Raw genomic sequence first — 18,690 nt, forward strand, 5'->3', positions numbered from 1 at the left:
CTGTGAATTCAAATGCCCTATAAAAAAAAAGACAACCGAGCTTAAATCAAGGGGAATGGTGATATCCTTCGATACATACTCGTATTTTTCGTACCAACCAATCAACAATGTGGGCCAACTAAAATGTCTAGGCGATATTATCCCGATACATTATTTGCCTTTTGGAGTGGACCTGTCTTGAGCAAGCTTATCCACCGAAAACTCCACCTATGGTTCTCTTTTTTTTTTCCTCATACAAGGGAAGGTGTTTTTTTCTCTTCCGACGAGAGAAAGATGTTTTGTTGTCTTGGTGCTGCAGATAATTGACCATTCTTGGTGCATACATTTGTAGTAATCTTTTTTTTTCAAAAGGACGGCAAGAGATTTGCCACTTAATTTTAGGGTCCGTTAATTTTATTAGAGAGGGGAAACGAAAGAAACAATCAAACCACTGTGGGGTAGGTGGTCACAACTAAACCGCTAGCACAACGTGATCAAAGAAGAAAAAAGGAAAAAATGACCACCCAGCCACGCAACAACTGATAGAATGAAAAAAGGGCATACGGCCAAAAAGGCCAAGCATACACTCCCAGCCACTCCCTGACGAAACGATTAGGTAGTATAGTATCCACATGCTCCAGTGCGATGGAGTGCTGTTGCAGGTGCTCCTTGATGAGGAGGGCCACTTGAAGTGACCGAAGGAATTCATATTGCCGAATTGATCAGCAACAAAGAAATATTGCAGCTGTGGGTCAGTTTCTTTGGGCGTTGCTGGCTAGAAGAGGATTGGTTGGATAGATGCTTAGTTACCTCACAAGTGAGCTCTGTAGCTTCTCGCCTCTCTCATCTTCTTACATGTTTCCATGCTCGTCGCCACACCACCCACCATCCGTAGTAGTATGTCAGGAGTCAAGACCTTGGACGATGAACTTGTGCAGGAGCTCAATTCGCTACGAGCAAGCTGTAGTTGCGCGAATCCTTTGCTACTGATTGGCATCGCTGCACTCCTTGTCATCATACCTTGCCTGCAGCTGCTTCTCAGTTTCCGAAAGAGCAGAGCATCTGCGCGGCAACTTGTCGCACTCAGATTCAATTCACCACTGCAGTTTGCTGGTGTGGTTTTCAATGGCTGCTTGGGCTTGGTTTATCTTGGCCTAGGACTGTGGATGGTGGCCGTGGATAACATCCACCAGGATGCTTCTGTTTACCAGCCACATTGGTGGCTGGTGGCATTGCTTCAAGGATTCAGTCTGATCCTTACCGGCTTTACTTTCAGCGTCAGGCCATGCTTCCTCGGAGTTGCATTTGTTCGATTCTGGTCGGTTTTCCTGATCGTATGTGCTGCATTCATTTTTTACTCTTCAATTGTTCACATCGACGTCGCAGATAAGGCAATCACCATGAAGGCTTGTTTTGACGTTCTGTTCCTATTAGGCACGCTTCTCTTTATTGTCTATGGAATTGGGCACATCAAGGAAGATGGTTATGGAGGAACTGACAATGATTTACGTGAGCCACTGAACATCGAGATCAGTAGCGACACAGATCATTCTGATAGTCAGATGAGCCCTTTTGCGAAAGCCGGGTTTTTCAGTACAATGTCATTTCTGTGGTTAAACCCTTTGATGAAGATGGGTTATGAGAAGCCCCTTGAGGAGAAAGATTTGCCACTTTTAGATCCCACAGATCGGTCACACAACCAGTACTTGATGCTCTTGGAGAAGCTGAACAACAAGGAGTTGCAGAGAAACGGCACGCCATCGATCTTTTGGACTATCATTTCCTGTCACAAAAGTGGGATCATGGTCTCAGGTTTATTTGCATTAGTCAAGGTGCTCGTACTATCTTCAGGGCCACTTCTTCTCAAGGCTTACGTCAATGTTTCCTTGGAAAAAGGGACCTTTACATATGAAGCCTATGTCTTGGCTGCAGCGCTGCTCTTTTGCAAATGTTGCGAATCTTTGTCGCAGAGGCAGTGGTATTTCCGAACTCGTAGGTTGGGACTCCAGGTAAGGTCATTCCTGTCAGCTGCTATCTATAAGAAACACCAGAAGTTATCCAACACAGGAAAAATGAAGCACTCTTCTGCTGAGATCATTAGCTATGTCACTGTAGATGCCTATAGGATAGGGGAATTCCCATACCGGTTCCATCAAACATGGACAGCAAGTCTTCAACTTTGCATCGCTCTGTCGATTCTGTATAATGCAGTTGGTCTTGCCATGATTGCATCGCTAGTTGTCATCATAATCACTGTACTTTGCAATACTCCAGTGGCCAAACTACAACACAAATTTCAGAGTGAACTCAGCAAAGCGCAAGACGTGAGACTGAAGGCCATGTTCGAATCCTTAACTCATATGAAAGTATTGAAACTTTATGCATGGGAGAAGCATTTCAAGATGGTCATCAAAGGGTTAAGGGAGATCGAATATAAGTGGCTGTCCACATACCAGCTTAGTAGAGCATACAGCAGAGTGCTGTTCTGGGCATCACCGGTTTTTGTTTCGGCTGCAACCTTCTTCACATGCTACCTTCTGAAAATTCCTCTCGATGCTACCAATGTCTTCACCTTTGTGGCAACTCTGAGCCTTGTGCAAGATCCAATTAGGCAGATACCAGATGTTATTGGAGTTGTAATACAAGCTAAAGTTGCTTTCAGTAGAATTGCAAGGTTTCTTGATGCACCTGAACTGAGGGGACAAGTAAGACACAAACATTGTATAGGCGAGTTTCCGATAGTGATAAACTCTGGCAGTTTTTCATGGGATGAGAACCCCTTCAAATCAACTCTGAAAAATATAAATTTGGTGGTAAAAATTGGAGCGAAGGTTGCAATTTGTGGCGAGGTAGGATCGGGAAAGTCAACACTTTTGGCTGCAGTACTAGGAGAAATCCTCAAAATAGAAGGCATGGTATGCTTCTATACTATTACCTTCATATTTACGGATTGCAGCTGTAATTTGTGAGGTTTTGAAGTATCTCACTTCATGCAACAAAATGCTACTTTTATTAAGTTCCTTATGCATCACCTGATTGAAAAAAAAAATATTATAATCTTTGCAACTCTACCCCTCAATTGCAGGAAGAGAGTTTACTGTCTAATAGTTGCGCAATATCACGTTAATATGTGGGCTTGAGAACCTTAGATCATACTCCCTCCGTCCCAAAAAACAAGTCATCCTAGGAATTTTAGGACAGATTAACAAGAATGTGAAATGACCATGTTTGCCCCTATTTATTATTCATATTTGGCACTAATTGATTTTTACATGCACATGCACTTTCCAAATAGGGTAGGATGACTTTTTTTTGGGACAATTTTTGAATCCCAGAATGACTAGTTTTTTGGGACGGAGGGAGTAGTTGCTAATTTATGTTATGATTATGTTAATTAATTCCTCACCAAGAAAAGCTTAGATCTGAATGATTTGACGATGATTAATCAGTATAATTTATATCCAGACAAAGAAAAACTATGTTAACTAATTCCTTTTCCATAATAATTTAAACTGTACTGATTAAACTTCATCAAATAATTCAGATCCAAGTTTGTGGGAAAATTGCATATGTTTCTCAGGATGCATGGATCCAAACGGGAACTGTGCGAGACAATATTCTCTTTGTATCTCCAATGGATAAGAGAAGATACCAGGAAACGCTTTCAAGGTGCTGCTTAGTCAAGGACCTTGAAATGTTGCCGTTTGGAGATCATACTCAAATTGGGGAGAGAGGGGTGACTCTTAGTGGTGGTCAGAAGCAGCGTATTCAGCTTGCTCGCGCGTTATACCAAAATGCAGACATCTATCTGCTTGACGACCCTTTCAGTGCTGTTGATGCCCATACAGCAACAAGTCTCTTCAATGTAAGAACGATGTTACAATTGTGAGCGCAATGTTGTTACTTGAGCATATATTGGTATTCAAAAAGCTTTCTTGTGCCACAGGAATATGTTATGGGAGCTCTATCAGACAAGACTGTTCTTTTGGTGACCCACCAAGTGGATTTTCTACCCGGATTTGATTCCATTCTGGTTTGTGTTTACATGCCACCCTAATCCCATGGTTTTTTGTTTATTATATGTTCTGTTTGTGATAAAATAGTGTTCTTTGCAGTTAATGTCAAATGGAGAGATTATTCGATCCGCACCTTATCAAGATCTAATGGTGTCTTGTCAAGAATTTCAGAACCTTGTAAAGGCTCATAAAAATACTATTCGCATTTCAGATCTTAACAAAGTGTTATCCCACAAAGCAAAGGGAATGTCGACCAAGAAGAAAAATGATAATCATGGAAACATATATTTAGAGTCTGTGAAGCCATCACCAGCAAATCAGTTGATTAAAACGGAGGAAAGGGAAATTGGGGATACAGGCCTCAAGCCTTATATACTCTACCTGCGCCAGAACAAAGGCTTCTTGAATGCCTCTCTTTGCGCTATTTCCTACATAGTTCTCCTAGCTGGGCAAATATCACAGAATTCATGGATGGCAGCAAATGTCCAGAATCCTAGTGTTAATACACTGAAGTTGATTTTGGTATACATTGTTATTGGAGGTTGTATGATGTTCTTCCTACTATCTAGATGTTTATTTATTGTTGTTCTTGGGGTCCAGACATCAAGATCCTTGTTTTCCCAATTACTTGATTCGTTGTTCCATGCACCTGTGTCATTCTATGATTCTACCCCTCTTGGAAGGGTACTTAGCCGGGTACGAATCCTTTCAAGATCAGATAGTGAAAGAACACTAAGATTCCTTCTATAAATGTAGATAATTTGTCAATGGATTAACTTGCTGCTTTTTTTCCCATGCAGGTTTCTTCAGATTTAAGTATTATTGACCTTGATGTTCCATTCACCTTCATGTTTAGCGTTAGTGCCAGCTTAAATGCATATAGCAATCTGGGGGTCTTGGTATTTGTTACATGGCAAATTCTATTTATCGCAGTGCCAATGATAGTTCTGGCAACCAGATTGCAGGTAATTTTATGCGACTTTGTTGACTGGACTCAATTTATTGGGTTACTCCAATAAGGATTTTTTTCCATGCAAGAATTTTCCTATTTGGCGCAAATTTTAATATTTACTTAAGTGTTGATGGAATTTTGTGAAACTTTGGACAAAATTTAAACCATGAAAACTTTTCATGCAAAATTGCAGCCAGGTGCGGCTGGTAACTGGTCCCTGTTTTGTTTTTTATATGAAACCTGTTTGACACCACGGCCACGGCTGAGCAGTCAACTCCCTTCTATTGACAGCTCACATTGACTGGAATCTGTTATATATTTTTGGTCATGCAGAGGTACTATTTAGCCTCAGCTAAGGAATTGATGCGGATCAATGGCACTACCAAGTCCACTCTAGCTAATCACTTAGGTGAAGCGATTTCAGGGGCTACAACTATCCGGGCCTTCAATCAAGAACATCATTTCTTTGCTAAATATTTGGAGCTTGTTGACAAGAATGCCGGCGCATACTTTTATAATTTTGCAGCAGTTGAATGGCTGATTCTACGGCTGGAAACAATGAGTGCTGTTACTGTTTCCTTTTGTGCCTTTGCCATGGCTCTTCTTCCTCCTGGAACACTTAGCCCCGGTGAGCAGTTCATAGTAGTTGCTGGCACTGCCAGATAGTTGTAAATATTGGACAAAGTTAAAAATAGTGTGCAACCAGTATGACCATTGATTCTTGCATCTAATTTCCAGTAAAATGTTAGATGCACCTTAAAGAATGTCCTATATGTCTTCGTCGGTTCCTGAAATCAAGCCATGAAAGTAAAGGTCTTATCTGTACTTTTTTTAGACTAACGGATACAATATTGGTGAAGGCTGTACATTTCTCATTCTGCCAGCTGATGAATGCATGTAAATATTGGTGCCTTTTTTTATGATAATGCAATTTTAATGACAATATCATGTCGGTAATTTCTGTTTCCTCAACGGGAATGTTGTTATTCACACTAATTTGATCCATTAGCATTTAAGTCTACCGAATGCGAAATTGGGAAACCAGGATGAATGCACGGCTTGATTAGTGGCAGAAATAAAAGCACATATGCATTTGATTTATTCAAGGTATGAGCAATCGAATTCTGAAGAAACGCTGATTATTCCTGTTCATAATTGCGCAGGTTTTGTAGGAATGGCATTGTCATGTGCTCTGTCCCTAAATGTGTCCTTTGTTTTCTCAATACAAAACCAATGCAGCCTTGCAAATCAAATTGTCGCCGTGGAAAGGGTGAAGCAGTTCATGGAGATACAAAGTGAAGCAGCAGAAGTTGTTGAAGAACATCGACCAGCACAAGACTGGCCCCAAGTTGGCAGGGTGGAGCTTAGAGATTTAAAGGTAATAAAAAAAGTACATGTGTTACATACATGGAAAAAATCATTCATGAATTCTAAAGAATTGATTTGGCCTAAAGCATCAGTTGATGCAAAAGGCTGGAATGCTTTCCTTTATCTAAAAAATGAATTGACTGGTTTTTATTAAACAGATTAGGTATAGGAAGGATGCTCCCCTTGTGCTACATGGAATCACTTGCACCTTTGAAGGTGGAGATAAAATTGGTATTGTTGGCCGGACTGGAAGTGGCAAGACAACTTTAATCGGTGCATTGTTTCGTCTAGTTGAGCCAGCTGAAGGGAAAATATTGATAGACTCCATAGACATCACCACAATAGGCTTATACGACCTGCGTTCACGTTTAGGTATCATTCCACAAGATCCGACACTTTTTCAGGGCACCATAAGATACAATCTTGACCCTATGGGGAAATTCTCGGATGAAGAAATTTGGGAGGTAAGATGTCTTATAATATATACAGCTATTACATTTGCTTTTCTCACCCTATTCAGTGTTCAGATTTTTTAAAAAAAGTATTTCTGTTGTTGGAACAATGAGAAGATATGGTGATTGTATTGTTCATGTTAGTTCAAATTACCATGAAGTTACAATAATGTAATGCTTAACAATTTCAGAAGAAAATAATCGGAACACAATCAAAATGAGATGATTAAACATTTAAACTTATTTAAGTGCTTGTTAGATGTAACAAATGCTCTCGATCAATTTTTTTTATGGTAAACATCTTCAAACTAAAATAGAACCAACCCCGGCAGTCCAGAAGAGAAGAAAAAAGACCCAGGGGCCTGTGACCATGCCTCGACGCAGCCGCAGGTTGGCAAATTTGCCTCCTGAAACTGATCGTGCCGCGGCCTCCACGGTCTGCAGAAAGCTAGGTCTAACCACCGAGGAAGGAAGAATCTCTGATGAATGTCTCGACCGGTACGTCAAGTCCTACAACAACCTGCTAGTGGTCGAGACATCACATCCTGCTGTTGTCTGCCTTCAAGAAACTAAGCTTGCACATATATCTGATCTTGATGTGGCATCTTTCCTCGGCCCTGAGTTTGTGCATTTTGTTTACCTCCCTGCTCAGCAAACAAGAGGTGGAATTCTCCTGGCCTGGCGTGATGGCTCCTTCTCTGTCGACCACCATCTTGTCCACCGTCACTCTGTGTCTGTTTTACTGAGTAACAATGATGAACCGGCTTGGTGGCTTACTGGAGTCTATGGACCGCAGCAAGATACTGAAAAGGTAGCCTTTCTTGAGGAGCTTCGAGAAGTGAGAGCCAACTGTTCCGGGCCTTGGATGTTGGCCGGAGATTTCAACATGATTTACAGCTCAGAAGACAAGAACAATGAGAACATTAACAGAGCTATGATGGGACGTTTTCGCCGGTTTGTGAATGATCTGGACCTTAAAGAGCTCCCACTTCTTGGAAGACGTTACACCTGGTCGAACGAGCGCGATTCACCAACTCTTGTCAAACTGGACCGAATTCTTTGCACTAATGATTGGGAAGATCTATATCCGGAGAGTTTGCTACAGAGCTATGCCACTGAGATGTCGGACCATTGCCCTCTGGTCCTTGGTCTACGAGAGGGAATCCGGGGAAAAAAGAGGTTTCATTTTGAGAGTTTTTGGCCGCGTCTTTCTGGTTTCCATGAAACAGTGCAGCAATCCTGGGAGCAGCCAGTGCAACCTTGCTGCCCTCTTGAAATAATATACATCAAACTAAAACGACTAACAAGGGCTCTACAATCTTGGAGCCAGAAAAGTGTTGGCAATGTCAAGGAGCAGTTAGCACTTGCTCGGCATATTCTTTATCACCTTGAACTTGCCCAAGATCACCGTGCCCTCTCACAGGAAGAGAACTGGTTGAGAAAAGAGCTCAAAAAACATTGCCTACTTTTGTCCTCCCTGGAAAGAACTATTGCCCGCCTTCGCTCCCGGGTCAGATATCTCAAAGATGGGGATGCAAACACCTCCTTTTTTTCATAAACAAGCTAGCTTCCGCAAGCGCAAGAATTTCATCTCTAAGTTATTAGATGGTGATCAAGTTATCACTGGTCAAGAGGAGAAACACCAGCTATTCTTTGATTATTTCAATGGTTTGCTGGGCACTGCTGTCCCTAGGATTTCTACCCTAGACCTGCCGGCCTTCCATAGAACTGGCACCGATCTCTCTTTCCTTGACCTGCCTTTTTCAGAGGAGGAGGTTTGGGCAACAATAAGATCCCTCCCAGCTGATAGAGCACCAGGCCCAGATGGCTACACGGGACAATTTTACAAATCCTGCTGGCCTATAATCAAGATGGATTTTATGGCAGCCATATGGAGTCTACAGCAGGGAGATTCGAGGAAATTGGAACTGCTCAACTCTGCATTCATCACTCTAATTCCCAAGAAGGCAGATGCATTGGAAGTCAAAGACTATCGACCTATCAGTCTTGTGCACAGTTTTGCAAAACTGGTAACAAAACTCATGGCAAATCGCCTAGTCCCCCATCTGAACAGCATGGTTGCAACTAATCAAAGTGCATTCATACAAGGAAGATGCATACATGACAATTTTATGCTAGTACAACAGACCATCAAAGTTCTGCACCGTCGCAAGATATCCAGCCTATTCTTGAAACTCGATATTTCTAAAGCCTTTGATTCAGTATCATGGAGTTTTCTTCTTGAAATAATCTCTCACCTAGGCTTCGGTGCGACTTGGCGCAGTCTTCTCTATAACCTGCTCCGCTCAGCCTCAACTCAAGTGATGCTAAATAGTGAACCAGGGGATTTCATCTTTCACCAACGAGGGCTTCGACAGGGAGATCCCCTTTCTCCCATGCTTTTCATTTTGGTAATGGATGCGCTGAATAGTTTGTTTACAAAGGCTGAATCAGAAGGTCTGCTACGGCCCCTTCGTTCTTCTGGGCAGCGCCTATCTTTGTATGCTAATGATGTAGCATTATTCATTCGCCCCGAAGCAGAAGATTTGCATCTAACAAAAGACTTGTTACAGATTTTTGGTGAGGCATCCGGACTGCAGACCAACCTCCAAAAGAGCTGCGTCATTCCTATTCAGTGTGATGATGATATTGTGGAACTGGTCAGCCAGTCCTTACATTGCACAACTTCTTCCTTTCCAACCACCTATCTCGGTTTACCTATCTCCAACAAGAAACTAAGAAGAGGTGATCTCTTAGCCTGGATTGAAAAAATAGCAAATAAACTCCCTGGATGGAAGGTCCCCCTCATGAACCTTGCTGGTCGAGCGGTACTTGTCCGATTTGTTCTCACCGCCATCCCAGTCTACTTGCTGATTGCTCTCAAGGTCCCTAAATGGTTTATCCGGGCAATAGATAAGATAAGAAGAGGCTTTCTTTGGAAAGGACGGAAGGAGGCAAATGGAGGTTGCTGTCTAGTTGCTTGGGAGAAAGTTATGAGACCACTCGACCTGGGTGGACTAGGCATTCACAATCTTGAAGTCATGGGGTGGGCACTCCAAATGCATTGGCTTTGGTTTGAAAAGACCAACCCAAATCGCCCTTGGGCTGGCCTTGAAATACCAGTCCATCCTAATACTACTGCACTGTTTGCTATTTCAGTAGTAACTACTGTGGGCAATGGAGAAAACACTCTTTTTTGGACTGATCGTTGGCTGCTGGGAACCAGACTTGAGGACCTTGCACCATCTGTTTTTCAGGCTGTTCCAGCACGGGTAAGAAAAGCAAGAACAGTGGCCGAGGCTTTGGTTGATCATTCTTGGGTATCTGATATCAGGGGGGCTCTAAGCTTGCGTGGACTTGTGGAGTATTTGGAACTGTGGGATGCCCTAACTGATTTTCAGTTAAACAATTCTGTAGACCAGCATCACTGGAAGTTTGAAAGCTCAGGTACTTTCTCCTCGCAATCTGCATATAGAGCTTTCTTCATTGGTTCCATTCAGTTTGAACCATGGAAACGTTTGTGGAAATCATGGGCTCCCAACAAATGCAAGATCTTCGTTTGGTTGGCTATTCGCAATCGCCGTTGGACAGCTGATCGGCTCCAAAAACGGGGGCTCCCCTATCCAGCCCGCTGCCCTCTCTGTGATCAGGAGGATGAAACAGCACAGCACATCCTCACCTCATGCGTGTTCGCCCGGCAATTCTGGTTAGGCATTCTCCAACCTATGGACCTGTCCTCCTTGGTGCCCACTCGACAAGCCAAATCCTTTGCTGAGTGGTGGAGAAAATCTTGGAGAAAGGTACCAAAACAGAATAGAAAAGGTTTCAATTCCCTGGTTATTCTTGGAGCCTGGACTCTATGGAAGCATAGAAATTCTTGCATTTTTGATGGATCGGCTCCAAGTGTTCAAGTTGCTCTACAAGCCTTCAAAGATGAATCGCATTCCTGGATTGCTTGTGGTGCTAAGGGCCTTGCTGCCCTGGGATTAGGGAGAGCATCCTATTAACAGTGTTAGTTGTGTTACTATCTGTGGTCAGGTCCTGCCCCTTATTTTGCTTGTAATAGTCCTAGAAATGATGTAACTCCTACTCCCCTCTCTGGTCCAAGGGGGGGAGTGGTTCCTTTTGTATTTGGACCTTTTTCTTCTTCTTAATACAAAGATACGCAGCTCTCCTGCGTATTCGAGAAAAAATAGAACCAATAAATTGATTAGTTGCTAATCTGGTATTCTGGTGCAGGTTCTTCACAAATGTCAACTTCTTGCCTCGGTCCAGGAGAAGGTAAAGGGACTAGATTCACTGGGTAAGGAGGCTGACTTGCTCCATCTGTCTGTTCTTTGGTTTCTTTTTAACCTTAAAAATTATGAAAATGTTTTCAACACAATTTCCTTTTACTTGTTTGAAAGTATGGGGTTTACCTCTGCACCACGCAAAGTGGTTGGTAATATGTTCATTGAAAGTATCCTTGATTATTTTTTTTATTTTTATTTTTTTGCTAGCATGATATCGTGAAATCTCTTATGTACCACCTAAGATCTTGTTGTACAGTTGTCGAAGATGGGTGGAATTGGAGCATGGGAGAGAGGCAGCTTATCTGTCTTGGACGAATACTTTTGAGAAGATGTCGTATCTTAGTTCTCGATGAGGCCACAGCCTCTATAGACAATGCAACTGATGCTATCCTTCAGAAAATCATCCGAACAGAATTCAAAGACTACACTGTAATCACTGTCGCGCACCGTATACCAACAGTTATGGACTGCTCTGTGGTACTTGCAATGAGTGATGGTAAGGTTCTCTTCTCACCATCTTATTAGAAACAGAGTGATGCTATTATAATCATTTAAAATGGTTCGGCACTGTTAGCGTGTGCTGTAGCTGTGCCGGCCTCTCTGGCCGTGCGCCTCCCCTCCTGGGGATTCTAGATAGTTTTGGATTAGGCAAGGAACTCCTGATTGGTATTACTTCTATAAATCAAACCCTAGGACTTCCTTGCCTATATATGTACACGAGCTTTGACTCTCCATAATCAATCTATTATTCCTGAGCCATACTTGCTTTCATGGTATCACGAGTCCGGGTTCTCACCCCGATTCACCTTCCGCTGCCCTAGCGTGCCCACGAGGCTGCGCCTCCTCCAACCCTATGCGCCGGCGATCTGCCGCTGCAGCCACCATGGTTGGGACTCCCCCTCCTTCACCTTCCACTGCCCCCGGTGCGGGTGATGTCGGTGCGCAGAAATCAGCGGTGGCCGCTGCTCAGGAGGAGCGCGACGCCGCCCTAGCCCACACTCAGCAGGCCGAGGAAGCAGCGGCCGCCGCCAAGGATCGCGAAGCCGCCACCGCCCGCAAGCGCGCTGCCCTTGAGCGCGCCGCTCGCGAACACCACGCCGCCGCTGGCCATCCTCCCCTGCCTCCTCCGCCTAACGGCGATAAGTCTGGCGACCCCGATGATGACGACGTCCACGACGCCATGCTCCTCCACGAGGCTGTTGCCGCGCTCAATCTGCATGCTCAGGCTATGACTGTCCAGAACATCAGCAGCCTTGTCACAGTTGTCCTCGACGTCACCTCCGGAGATTACACCTGGTGGCGCGATCAATTCATCCTCATCCTTGGCAAGTACTCTCTGCAGGGCCATGTCCTCTTTGACAACCCTGCAGCAGCCGGCCACCCAGACTGGGCACGCATGGATATTGCGTTGTCAAGTCGTGGCTGTACGGCACTCTCTCCACCGAGCTTGCCAACTCCATGATGGATGGCGGTTACATCACCCGCACCGCCTGGCTCGCCGTCGAAACCCAATTCCATGGGAATCGCGATCTATAGATCTCCAACTGTTGCCGACGTCTCAAGGGCACAGCCGATGCCCATGGGGACCTGGGCGAGGTCGTCTGCGACCACACCCTCGTCCTCAACCTCCTGCGCAGCCTCGACGACCGCTACGACGCCATCGCTCTCCACCTCCGTCGTGGCCGTCCCTTCCCCAGCTTCTTGGGCGCCCATGCGGATCTGCGGTTAGAGGAGCTCAACCTCAGCAACCGCCCGTCAGCGCCCTCCTCTGCCTTGGTCGTCGCCACCACCGGCGGCCCCTCTCCCGCGCCTCACCAGCAACACCCCCTGCCCAGCAGCCCTCCCACAACGGGGGCGCTAACTCCGGGGGCGCTGGTTCCAAGCCGCCTAAGAAGGGTTGCGGCAAGCGCGGTGGCGGCGGCCGTGGCCACCAGGTTAGCAGGGCGCCGGCGGTGGCTCCCAGCCGCCTGCAGCTGGCGGCGGCAGGGGTTCAGGCGGGTCAAGCTCCTTCAGCAGCCCCTGGCCGGCTCCCCTTCTTGGGACCAGCAATCCCTCGCCTCCACGTTTAGCATCATGACACTGAATCCGCCGCAAGGGAATGACTGGTACTTTGATTCAGGTGCTACTTCACACATGACTCCTCATGCTGCTATCCTTTCACATTCGTCTTCCCCGCGGTATCTTGTTCCTTCATCAATTGTTGTCGGTAACGGCTCTTTACTTCCCGTTACCTCCACTGGCGCTGCGCTTTTGCCCGGTTCTTTACGTCTTAATAATGTCCTTGTTTCTCTAAGCCTTATTAAGAACTTAATTTCCGTTCGCCAGTTCACATCTGACAATAATTGCTCTGTTGAATTTGATCCCGCTGGTTGCTCTGTGAAGGATCTGCGGACCGAGCAATAGCTCTGGCCCGTTGTATTCCCTGCACTTTCCAGCCGCCAAAGCTTTCACGGCCGTCTCCACCTCGTCGCTATGGCACCGTCGTCTCGATCATCCCGGACATGAGGCTCTGTCCAAGCTAGCTTCAGTCATTCCGGCCTATCATACAGAAGCTAGCCCTTCTATTTGTCATGCGTGTCAGCTAGGTCGTCATGTTCGTCTAACATTTCATGCGTCTTCATCTCGTGCTCCTAGCATGTTTGACCTTATACATTGTGATTCGTGGACATCCCCAGTTCCTAGTGTCTTCGGTTACCAATATTATTTGGTCATTCTTGATGATTTCTCGCATTTTCTTTGGACATTCCCACTACGACTTAAGTCTAACACCTTCACCACTATCGCTCACTTTTTTCTCATGTGGCTACCCATTTTGGCATCAGCATTAAGACCATACAATGCGACAATGGTCGTGAGTTCGATAACTCCAGCGCCCGTACCTTCTTTCTTACTCGTGGCACCCATCTTCGCATGTCGTGCCCATCTTACTCGTGGCGCCCATCAGCGCATCAAGAACGGTAAAGCCGAGCATATTATTCGTTCCACCAATAATACCATTCGCTCACTTCTGTTTCAGGCTGGTCTTCCTTCCGCCTACTGGGCTGAGGCACTTCATACGGCCACACTTACTGAACATCTTGCCTACCAAGACCCTTCAGTTCTCCATGCAGCACTTCATTCTCTTCGGCACCATGCCGAACTATGAACACCTGCGCATCTTCGGGTGCAAGTGCTACCCAAACCTTTCCGCCGCCACCGCACATAAGCTCGCTCCTCGCTCCGCTATGTGTGTCTTCCTCGGATATTCAGCTCACCACAAGGGATACCGCTGCCTTGACCTCTCTTCGAACAGGATCATCATCTCACGGCACATCGTGTTCAATGAGTCCTCGTTCCCCTTTGCCGAGCAGCACACCTAGCCATCACCTGCGGACTTTGTTTTTTTGGATGACACCACTAATCCTGTGCTAGTTCCCATATGACCATTACAGCTCCCTACATCTGCAGGTTCTCATGGCGCCCTCCCTGGAGCTCCCGTGCTGCCACGCGTGGCACCCCCTGTCCGCACAGCCACGTGCGGCACCCGATGACGCGGTCTGCACCCCAGCGCCTGTGCTTGGCGCGACCAGCTTGCCGCCTTGCACAAATGGATTGCGGTCTGACGGCCCTGGGTTGCTGCCGACCGCCCAGTCGCCCGCCTTGGCCACGGCTCCATCGATCAGCTGCCCGCAGCAGCCCGCCACCAACATCTCTTCGCCCGTTGGTCAGCGGCTGCCTGCAGCCAGCGCCTCCTCGATGCTGGCCGGGCCGTCGGCCCCTCCGACCGCCCCGCAGCGGCCAGAGGATCGCTTCTTCCGGCAAGTCTACACTCGGCGCACCCCTGCTACCCGGCTGCCCCCGCTGGTCCCCCTGCTGGTCCACCGCCCTTGCCCAAGGGCGTGGTGCCTGTCCCCTGTGGTAAACCAGCACCCCATGACCACCAGGGCCAAGCAGGGGTTCTGGCAGCCAGCATTGCCCCCCTGTCGCCCATCCCGAAGACCTTCCGCAGGGCCCTGGCCGATCCGAATTGGCGGGCTGCTATGGAGGAAGAACATAGTGCCTTGCTGCAGAACTCCACTTGGGACCTCATTTCGCATCCGCCACGGACCAATGTTGTGTCCGGCAAGTGGATCTCCAAGCACAAATTCAAGGTCGATGGTTCTTTGGAATGGTACAAGGCTCGCTAGGTCCTCCAAAGCTTCACACAACGACCTGGTGTTGATTTTGATGAGTCCTTCAACCCCATCGTGAAGCCAGCCACCGTTCACACCGTGCTGTCTCTTACGTTGTCACGCAATTGGCCGGTACATCAGCTCGATGTGAAGAATGTCTTTCTTCATGGGACTCTGACTGAGATAGTATATTGCTCCCAACCATCTGGGTTTGAGGATCCAGCTCGCCCCGACTTCATCTGTCGTCTCAACAAGTCCCTCTACGGCCTCAAGCAAGTTCCCCGTGCATGGTACAGCCGGTTTGCCGCCTTCCTCCTTTCACTTGGATTTGTGGAGTCCAAGTCTGACACCAGCTTGTTCGTGCTTCGCCACGGCCCTGACACGGCCTACCTGCTCCTCTATGTTGATGACATCGTCCGCACGGCCTCCTCCATGGACTTTCTTCGGCACATCATATCAGCTCTGTGGCAGGAATTTTCCATGAAGGATCTCGGTGAGCTTCATCACTTCTTGGGGATGCATGTTCAGCGCCATCGTGGGGGCTTTGTTCTGTCACAGAGGCAATACATGTTGGATATTCTGTATCGGGCTGGTATGGTTGACTGCAAACCTTTCTCTACACCAGTTGACACCAATCCCAAGGTTTTTGCAGATACTGGTGCACCTCTTCAGGATACGTCTGATTTCCGCAGTCTGCCTAGCGCTCTTCAGTATCTCACCTTCACCAGGCCTGATATTGCCTATGCTATCCAGCAGATTTGCCTTCATATTCATGATCCGAGAGAGCCTCATCTTGCTTCTCTGAAGCGCATTCTCCGGTACATCAGTGGCACGCTACACTTGGGTCTCGAGCAGCATCCTTCTTTAGTGGAAGATCTCGTCACCTACTCAGATGCTGACTGGGCTGGTTGTCCGGACACTCGCAAATCCACATCGGGCTATGCAGTGTTCCTCGGCGATGACCTCATCTCCTAGTCCTCCAAGCGTCAGATGACCGTCTCCAGATCCAATGCTGAAGCTGTAGTTCCTGAAGCGACTTGGCTGCGATAACTTCTTCTTGAGCTTTACACACCACTTCGCCGAGCTACAGTGGTCTACTGTGACCGTCTATATATCCAGTAATCCAGTTCAGCATCAACGCACCAAGGATATTGAGATCGACCTCCACTTCATCCGGGAACGCGTCGCACTGGGACACGTCAAGGTTCTTCATGTTCCTACTTCATCCCAGTACGCTGACATCTTCACCAAAGGGCTTCCTTCGACTGTGTTTGTGGAGTTTCAGTCCAGTCTGAACGTTCGAGGCATCCACGATCAGACTGTGGGGGCGTGTTAGCGTGTGTGTCTATGGGCCGGTATTGAGTTGCATGCACCAACCAATTCAACCCAAAAGCTTAAGCTGATGAGGAGAGGTGGGCAATTCACTTATATTCCAACACTCCCCCTCACGTGCAGGCTCCTCCAGGCCTCAAACGTGGAAATTAGGAGTCGGCTGCAATTATTTTATTTAATCGCGCCGGCCAGGATTCGAACTCGAGATCTCTGGCTTTGATACCATATTAAGTTGCATGCACCAACTAATTCAACCTAAAAGGTTAAGTTGATGGGGAGAGATGGGCAATTCACTTATATTCCAACAGCCGGCCTCTGGCCGTGGGCTGTAGTTGCGCCGGCCTCTCTGGCCGTGCGCCTCCCCTCCTGGGGATTCTAGATGGTTTTGGATTAGACAAGGAACTTCTGATTGGTATTACTTCTATAAACCAAACCCTAGGACTTCCTTGCCTATATATGTACACGAGCTTTGCCTCTCCATAATCAATCTATTATTCCTGAGCCATACTTGCTTTCAGGGACCACTAAATGTTGAGCATGTGCCAGAAACTATTTATATCGTTGGTACAAGTGACAAACTGGCCGGCAATCCTTTCCCCACTATACCACTTCAGCTTTTTTCCATCAATTATTCCTAATTTCCTCTTAACTTCATTATACATTGCCACATCATGAATGATACTATTTTCCTGCTCAATTGTTCTTAATTTAGGTTTTTATATCTTTCATGTTCAATTTTCTGTATTGTGAAAAAAATAATGAAATATGTGTTAGGATAGTTTGCAGCACATAGCACCACGGTCCAGACTCATGAGTTCAACTTATTACTTCCAGGTAAAGTAGTCGAGTATGATAAACCTATAAAGCTCATGGAAGCTGAAGGATCTCTCTTCCGCAATCTCTTAAAAGAGTACTGGTCATACAAATCGAACTAAAGAAAATATTTAGGAGAGGTACACATATCTGTGTTTGTGCCTGCAAGGGACTAGAATATTTGGTGGTGCCTGAACAAAAGGTTCCAGTCCTTGTAGGAAAATGTTCTTGTTATCTAGTTTCTTCATGAAATTTTGAACAATGAATGAAATGTGTATACATGTTCTTTTTTCTGTGTATATTCAGAGAGTGGCACTAAATGAGGCATGCTATCTATTTTCTGTTTCATTTTCTCTCTTTGTTTAAAGAGTATAGTTCTATTCAACTTAAGAATCGGGAAAAATAAAAAGAAAATCATACCTCTTCCTCAATCCGTCCGTGCGAGTGCCGACGCCCATTCCTATGTCGGTTTCGGCCGGAAGGTGCACGATCGGCATCAATGAACAGCATGTCGTGCGAATTCATGGGAGACGAGGACATGTGCTCCCGCATGGTGATCCTCCGAGCCGGAGGCGTGCCAGGCCTCTGTCACTGAGCAATCGATGGTCAATTCGGCGGCAGCATAGCATAGTGATGAATTTTGAACAGATGACGCATCGAACATGACTGAATTTGACCACACTAAGACAGGAAATCCAATCAAAACAGGAATGTAATTGTTACGAACAGATGCAAACATTGCGGTATTCAGCATCTACAACTGAATCCAGAACAAACAAGGAGAAACAAAGCATACCTCTCTGTGCGGCCTCTCGGCATCGGGGGCGCGGAGGCCCCGGAGGCCCTCGAGCGCCGGCGGGAAGGAGCTGTTGAAGGCGTTGTTGGAGAGGTTGAGGTGGAGGAGCTGCTGCAGGAGCGCGAGCGACGGCGGGATGGGCCCGCAGAAGGCGTTGGCCGCGACGGAGAGGAGCTGCAGGCCGCGGAGCCGCGAGAGCGCCGACGGGCGCGCGCCGGAGAGGTTGAGCCAGGAGACGTCGAGACTGGCGGCTGCGTAGTGGAGGATGACCGGAGGTTAAGTAGAAGTTGACTTGTGGGACCACATGTAAGTGAGTGGAGGAATAGAAGAAGCATGGGTGTTGTGTTTTGGTCGCTATGGAAGATGCATACGCGTCGCTTTGGAAGATGCATACGCGTGCAGTAGTCTGACAGTGAGCCTAGACACTTAGACGGACATAAAAAATGGTAATGAGTAGATGAATAATTACATATACTATAAAAGTTAAATAATTGAAATCATTTTCTCACCAAGATTAAGCCCACCGTACCCCTCACGGA

The 18,690-nt window shown here is 46.5% G+C and overlaps 1 protein-coding gene and 1 long non-coding RNA gene across 6 annotated transcripts; one reads left to right on the forward strand and one right to left on the reverse strand.

Annotated features, from left to right (window-relative positions):
- The first annotated feature begins 567 nt into the window (after nucleotides 1-567).
- On the forward strand, nucleotides 568-18,663 carry LOC120640464 (ABC transporter C family member 10-like). Of its 5 annotated transcripts, XM_039916303.1 has the most exons (12): nucleotides 569-2,894; nucleotides 3,524-3,844; nucleotides 3,926-4,012; nucleotides 4,095-4,691; nucleotides 4,796-4,960; nucleotides 5,281-5,575; nucleotides 6,111-6,325; nucleotides 6,474-6,779; nucleotides 11,007-11,070; nucleotides 11,316-11,555; nucleotides 17,377-17,458; nucleotides 18,359-18,663. In XM_039916303.1, the coding sequence occupies exons 1-12, from the start codon at nucleotides 843-845 to the stop codon at nucleotides 18,408-18,410; spliced, it is 4,476 nt and encodes a 1,491-aa protein (XP_039772237.1). In that variant the 5' UTR covers nucleotides 569-842; the 3' UTR covers nucleotides 18,411-18,663. The 5 variants fall into 5 exon arrangements, with proteins under 5 accessions (XP_039772239.1, XP_039772241.1, XP_039772237.1 ...); XM_039916305.1 differs by lacking the exon at nucleotides 11,316-11,555 and having other exon boundaries at nucleotides 568-2,894; XM_039916304.1 differs by lacking the exons at nucleotides 17,377-17,458; nucleotides 18,359-18,663 and adding an exon at nucleotides 17,061-17,240.
- LOC120640465 lies at nucleotides 17,503-18,390 on the reverse strand. Its single transcript, XR_005661810.1, has 2 exons — nucleotides 18,152-18,390; nucleotides 17,503-17,946 (listed from the first exon to the last, which is right to left on the reverse strand). It is a non-coding gene; the product is annotated as an uncharacterized LOC120640465 (long non-coding RNA).
- Nucleotides 18,664-18,690: the final 27 nt, after the last annotated feature.

This window comes from Panicum virgatum, chromosome 7K (genome assembly GCF_016808335.1).
Source record: "Panicum virgatum strain AP13 chromosome 7K, P.virgatum_v5, whole genome shotgun sequence".
In the NCBI taxonomy this organism is placed as follows: Eukaryota; Viridiplantae; Streptophyta; class Magnoliopsida; order Poales; family Poaceae; genus Panicum; species Panicum virgatum.

Bases quoted from the DNA above. Each gene is read 5' to 3' on its own strand.
- LOC120640464 (XM_039916303.1), top strand. From the start codon at position 843: ATGCTCGTCGCCACACCACCCACCATCCGTAGTAGTATGTCAGGAGTC. The intron at 4,013-4,094 runs GTTTGTGTTTAC...TGTTCTTTGCAG, and splicing joins CCGGATTTGATTCCATTCTG to TTAATGTCAAATGGAGAGAT. The intron at 6,326-6,473 runs GTAATAAAAAAA...TTTATTAAACAG, and splicing joins TGGAGCTTAGAGATTTAAAG to ATTAGGTATAGGAAGGATGC.